The 6,693-nt window shown below is 44.1% G+C and overlaps 1 protein-coding gene across 1 annotated transcript in view; it reads right to left on the bottom strand.

Annotated features, from left to right (window-relative positions):
• Positions 1 to 6,693, bottom strand: part of NUP210L (nucleoporin 210 like) — a 44,843-nt gene that overhangs the window by 6,347 nt on the left and 31,803 nt on the right. The window contains exons 31-37 of the mRNA XM_019527878.1: positions 5,749 to 5,929; positions 5,253 to 5,473; positions 3,419 to 3,555; positions 2,750 to 2,876; positions 1,972 to 2,121; positions 1,438 to 1,688; positions 835 to 1,039 (exon numbers count right to left, since the gene is read on the bottom strand). Coding sequence (XP_019383423.1) covers positions 835 to 1,039; positions 1,438 to 1,688; positions 1,972 to 2,121; positions 2,750 to 2,876; positions 3,419 to 3,555; positions 5,253 to 5,473; positions 5,749 to 5,929 — 1,272 coding nt within the window. The remainder of the gene's footprint in view (positions 1 to 834; positions 1,040 to 1,437; positions 1,689 to 1,971; positions 2,122 to 2,749; positions 2,877 to 3,418; positions 3,556 to 5,252; positions 5,474 to 5,748; positions 5,930 to 6,693) is intronic.

Here is a 6,693-nt window from a genome sequence, read left to right as displayed (position 1 = left end):
TAATGCTTAGGCCTGTGTGCCTGCTGTAACAAAGCGTTACAAAAAAAAAAAAAGGTTAGACATTTCTTTGTTCAACTTCAGTTAGTTCACTCAACAAAACAAACATTAATGAACCTTTTCAAAAATCACTCTCTCTTTTAAGGGAAAGTTGCTGCTGAAACCCAGAAGAAAAAAGTCCCTTTCTAGGGAAAGGGCACATCTCAAGTAGCGTAAGGGAAGCCTTCCACCACAGGACTTTGGTCCAAGTGCCTCAGCCATGACTTGAGGGGCTACTGCCTCTGGGAAGGGGGTAGTTTCATTTCTCTGCTGAGGCTGCCCTCTGTCCCTAAGAGATGAAGACACTGACTGCACTTGCAGATGCCTTGAGAACAGTCAGACGGGAACTGCTTCCCATCACCATCAACCTGGGACCCAGCTGGAACCAGTCACTTAGAGAACTAAGACTCACAGTTCAGGACAATTCCTCCTCTCCCTCTCCTTATTGCCCCATGCAACAAGTTCAGCTCCACTCCCGCAGAGCAGGGCTGGGTCCAGAGGGACCAACTGAGTTTTCACTTGAAGTGAACACGGTGGCGGGCCCGTGGTTGCTGCTTTAGCATCCCAAAGGCCTGTTCCTGGTGCACTCAGTTCCTGGACAACTCAATTCCCCCTATGATCAGTGAGAGCTGTAGGGATACAATGCCCCAGCAGGGTCAGATCTGGGAAGGGTCCTCATTTCCCTTGACTGCCCCAGAGTGGAGGCTGGCCTGGGGAAGCATTAGAATACGTCCTGGAGCACACAGCTCTGACAATTGCTGCATCCCCCTTGGACCCACCAGACCAGTAGATGCTCACCAAACATGTGCTGTTCTGCCAAAACTTTCACTTCTACTGCACCTCTTTGGCCTGTGAGGACACAGGAGATGTTGATGAAGACAGGTGCTGCCCTCTGCCGGAGAGATGTGAGGTTGGCCACGTTAATGGGGTAGGAGACAAGCCCAGGCATGTCGGGTGTGTATTCAGGATGCTTCACTATTATTGCAGGAGAGCTGGGATGAACCTTTGAGAACAGAGAAAGAAAGGTATTTAAACGGAAACATCAGAGAAGGTCTACATCTGTGTATGGGACAGAGCAGTGAGGTTATTTACAGAAAAGCAATAGTTCTCTCACATAATTGCCGTGGAGTAGGGTGATTGTAACGGGCTCCTTGCCCAGTTCCCACCCCACACTCTTGATATGAGAATGGGAGTTTTCAATTCCTCCAAAAATAACTGCTTCCAAACAGAGTGACACAATCCACCATCTCTTTATGTTGATTCCATAGGACTGACTGCTCAGACTAAGCCTTGGGGACGTGAGATACTTTTATTCCTTCTGTTTAGCATGCATATCTATTCCCCAGGAATAGGTAATGTGTGTTCCCAAGAATGGTGACACAGAGAAAAGGCCTCATGTACCTGCAGCTTTTCTAACACTTTCTCAGTTCCCAGCACTCTTATCTCGCCACTGAGCTGTTTGCTGCTAAAAACCAATTCCGACTGGTTGATGTAAAATGCCGGAAGGAAAGGAACCAGGATTCTTTGCATTCCGTCCTTGCTCCGCTGACTGGAGAGAGAGACCATCACATACACCGAGGCCTCAGCAAAACTCAAAGCCAGACGGACTTCATCAGACTGGGGCTTAGCAGTGATTAGACAGGCATACAGACCTAAAGTCAAGACCAAACAATAAGCATTCAGAGAGTTGTGTTTGATTACTTTGAATTCATAGCCCTTCTATCAGTAGCGAGGACTACACATTCTAACAAGGGGAAGGAATGTGATGGGAAGGGAGCACTGACTTCATATATTCTTAACTAGAGCCAACAAGTGTGCAGAGGTGGTATTTGTGGAGAAAAAGGCATGTCATGGGAAGGAAAAAAAAAAAAAAAAAAAAAAAATCAAAACATTCACCATTTCTTTCCCCACTCAGCTCAAGCGGGTCCTGCCTACCTCTTTCAATGCTAAATTTCGACTGGATACTGAAGACTTTACTTGCTGGAATGTCAAACATTGGGTTGCTGAATTCAACTTGACACATCAGGTGAGACTCTGGGAGAAGAAGATTAGAGATTGCATACATCTGAACTGGGCTGCAGGGGCCTAGAAAAGAAAAATGGAAGACCGAATAATTCAACCTCACCGCGGATAGTTATGAAGCTTAGCAAGGAAATTTCCCTTGGTAGATAGAGCAGTTCAGGTGCCAGTCTATAGTTTTTATCCATCTTACACCTGCCATAAAGATGGTTCTTTCTGAATAACCATCAACACAAGAGTTTTAGTGGCAAAGTAAAAAGTCAAATCTGAAATGAAACAACATGCTTTTCTAGCTTAAAACCTGAAAACTGACATTCTTGTTAACAGTGTAAGATAGACCATGTCCTTTTTATTAAGATGTCACACTTGCACTTGCTGATAGCTGAGTTGCACTTGGAGGGAAGATAAGCCAACGGAACAGGTAAGGCACACATCAAATGAAAATCACTAATTCTCATATTTTTGGAAGAAAAACTTGAAGTGCAGGTGGTCCATAGTGTAGAATTTACCAGGACTGCACTGCAGTTCACCTCATTTGCTCTTATATCCTGAAATTCCATTTATCACTGAGGAGGGCTACTCTGGAATCAGTACATCTGCTGTCCCATAGAATAAACACTGCAATCAACCAATGAACTGCAGCAAGTTCAGCTTGGGCCAAGCTGGAGATGTTCAGAAGCAGTGAAGCTCTTACCTTTGAGCGTTGCTTCTGCACTGCTTGTAGCAACAAAGACTTGGAGTTTAGAAGAGTCAGGCGTGTTGGTCAGGTAGCCTTTGGGACCCAGCTGGGGGCTTAATCTTGAAGAACTGTTGACAACTACCTGGAATAGTGTAACAGGGCATGTGGTGGGACCGCAAAGAGGTTACTGTTGGAACTTTTCTTCTGCTACTGAGTCAAGCAAGTTGACTGTAGGGCCAGATTCTCATTTAGGGTACACTCTCTAAATGTATTACTCTATCTAGAATAATGCAAAGGGTCCCTTTTACTGTACTAGAGGAGTGTTTAGGAACTTTCATGTATAGAAGAATCAAGCCTTCGCTGCCTCATATTTTTAAAAGATCCTTTACTTGCAGGACATATTTTCCTACCTAGGAACTGAATCCAGTTTTGCCAATTATCCCATCTCCAGTTACAGTAAAAGCTCTGTATACTTTTGTAACAGCACATTCAGTCTATGGCTTTTATATTAAACTGTGCCTCTTTCAGTTTAATATAATACTGCACATTCTTAAAACAGAAGGATTCCAAGATAAATGCAGGCTGACTATGGATACAGCTCACAAACTAATACACGTGAAGAATTTCCTTGGCATGAACAATAGCAAGCTTGCCTCTCCAGCTGGAGTATGCTGCAATGAATACCTCTCTGTATGTTTTCCCTATCCCTGGAATGTCATGAAAGACTGTAGCAGTCCCAGGGCTCTTCACAAATGCTGCTCCACTCACTGAGTCCATCTCAAGAATGCCACTGGGGGAGATATGCCACATCCCAGGTTCTCCTATAAAAAACAAGTCACAAATTAGATTCTGCCAGTTGGTCTTCACTTCATGAAATAATTCAGTGGATGTGCTGGGGAAAAAACTTCAGACGCTTCTTCCCTACAGCATGTTCAGAGAATTTACAGTGAATATCAGCTCATGGACCTCATGTTTTTAGAGCTCATAGAGTGAACCTTTTAAATATTCACACTATGCAAGTGTCCCTCCCACACAGTGGAATACACTGAACTACTGTATGCTTGTACTCCAAGGCAGACAGATCATAAATCATATTTACTTGAATAAAACAGGACCATAAACCTGTGGGTTCATTTTTGGGGTCACTGGGTTAGGAGAATGCTCAGCTGAGGTTTTATAGGGTGAAGGAAAGGTTTTTTGCATTCCTGGGAATGCTCTCTGGTTACCTTTGTTCTAAAAATGCTATCAAACTTTAATTTACCATGTACAAACTAATCAGACTGGACCTGCAGCCACACTGATGTCGTTCATTAGGAATCAAGTCTTTTAATACAGCTGCTAAACTCTTTATATAAGGAACACAAGCAGACAGCCTCTATGCAGCCTGTCCTCTTGCAGGGCTGGTAAAGTGTTACATTGGTGGATAGAAAGAAAAGGTGCAAAACATTCTTTTTGAGTCAAGGTCAAGGACAGCAAGGCTGAGCCCACATCTGAATTCTGGAAGCCTGAGATAATAGGAGGCTCTCTCTTAACAGCAAACCTTGGGTCTGATGCACCAGTTCAGGCAGTAGCAGTTACTCAAACAGACCCACTGAAGCTCATGCAGTCATAATTGTGTAAAAATATTGCAAAAGGCAAGAAGAGTTATGCCCCTTGTCATCAGCTGGTTGTTAGAGCTTTTGTGTTAGGGTTTCTGTGCTAGTGTCAAGAGCAGATGCCATGTCTTTTCTCCTTAGTGAAAAGTACAACAGTTCTTCTCTGGTCCTGGGCAATGATTCAGCCAGTCCTTTGCCGCATCACAAGGTGGCTATACTGGCAGGGACCAAGTTTTCACCAAGCTCAGCACAACTTTTTTCTGAATCCCAGAGAATGAGCTTATTGCAGAAGCTAGGTCAATTCCCTTCACACACAGCCTTATCGGTGACAGCGTGACCAACCAATTCAACATACTTCATGTGCCCTTCTGTACTACTGGAAATCAGGTCAAAGAGAAAGCCTCTTCCTGGCATATCAAGCTGAAGGAGATCCACTTTACCATGCACTGATGGACCCCCCTGGTACTAGACCTTGTTCAAACTCAGATCCAGGGCTATGACTTTTACACAGGCCCATATCCTGTTGCAGACTTAATGTAGCAAATAGAAGCAGCACTAACTTAAATGTGAGTGAGGAAGTTAAGGAACTAAGGCATGTCTGAGTTAGAATGGGGTCAGGATGCTGGGGGTAATAATGAACCTCTGATGATTTTTTGTGTCACCTGAAAGTCAGAACCTTCAGCTGTGCAGGAAACCTTAACGCCACACTGGGATATCAGGTCAGGACAGACTCTGAGGAAGGAAGACAGCCCTCCCCAGAATCCCTGACACCTCTTCAATGTTCACCCCCTGTGCAACACAGCCAGCCTCAAAGCATTTGGCTTAGCTTGCAAAATGTAAGAGGATCACTGACAAGGTCACACTACTAAACACCACAGTAGTCAGAAATGATGATATAAGATGAACAGAAAAATGGCACACACCTTCTTGATTTACAAGGGGCGTGCTGAAACAGATCACATCTCCTAGTGCGGTGGGCTTGGAGATGTCTGGCTCAATGGCATACTCCACAGGCACAGGGATGTAATCAGCCATGCCTGGATGCTTCGCATCCCAGATTCCCAGCAGTGTCACTCCTCTGTTCACTGCCTGAGCAATGTATGTATAATTCTTGCTCCCAGGTCTGATTAGCAGTAGGTCATCTCTGAAAGCAAACAGTGCCAATCAAAAGAAAACTAGCAGAGCTTCACATGCCTGGAGGAGACAAGAAGCATATTTCAAGTATATAGTCCCAAGGGCCAGCGTGGTATTGTGAGCAAAGTGAACTAGCTATTCACTTCAGAACAGCTGCCTTCACATATGGCTCTGGCCTGAGATGCAAAACCTTTTACCTCTGCCATGACTTGTAAGAGTAACATTTTACCTGTGTTTCTTTCAGTTGCCTTAGGCAGTTCTGTACCGATGCGTTCAGGACCGTACCTGTTCAAAGCCAGGTAGAGCTGTGTGTTCTGGGCATGGAACTTCTCCCCAATGTTGTTGTAGAACTGGATTGTGAGAGTTAGGGCCATTCCAAGGGGGAATGCCATCAGGGGCATGCTGCCAGTTGTGTAGAGCTTGGGACTGGTGCTGATCATCATGTATGACACCGGTGCTACCTGGAAAAAGCAATGTTTCCTGTGCTTCGCTTAAAACAATGTTTGACATTTCAGTCTTTCCCACTTACTCACAAAGGTTCAGTGACCTGGAGCTTGATCAGTTTATGGAAGGGATAGGTAATGTACTGGCTTTAGAGTGCAGGGGACTAGACTTTATGACCCAGCAGACATACAGTTGCATGGTTGCATACAGATTCAGGATGAGTGCCATTTACTGAACCACTTCTATCACTGAGCACCTGATTCTTCCTTGGTGGTCTTACATCAATCAAAGCATTTAAGACTCCTCTTAAATTTTTAATACTGCTAAAAGGGTACAGCATATTAATGACAAAAAGGTCAGTACTGTACCTTATACCTTATTTAAGCCTCGGTAGATAACAGATAAGAAGGTACTTTGCACTTCCATGGGGCTTTTAATCTAACAAGATGATTTGCAGACATTAAGTCTCTAATGTGTTATTCCCCATTTCACAGATGTGTACTTAAGGCTCAAGAGAGAGAAACTTGTTTTAAAGGTCACAGAGTTGAGTCAGTGGTAAAGTTGAAAACAGACCCTGGAATACCTGGCTTCTAGTATACAGGACCTTTAAGACCTCCGTGTTACACAGTCCCTCCCAAATGCAACCTTACAACATACCACATGTCCAGCTCTTTTCTATTGCTCCTAAACAATGCCGAGCCAGAAAAAATGATAATACATGATCTTTCTGAATCAGATTTCATTGTTGTTTGAGAAATAAGGAATCAATGCTGTTTTTAAGCCTGC

The sequence above is a fragment of the Gavialis gangeticus genome, unplaced genomic scaffold (genome assembly GCF_001723915.1).
Source record: "Gavialis gangeticus isolate Ggan-Ray unplaced genomic scaffold, GavGan_comp1, whole genome shotgun sequence".
NCBI classification, from domain to species: Eukaryota; Metazoa; Chordata; order Crocodylia; family Gavialidae; genus Gavialis; species Gavialis gangeticus.
This window is presented reverse-complemented; position numbering and strand designations above follow the sequence as displayed.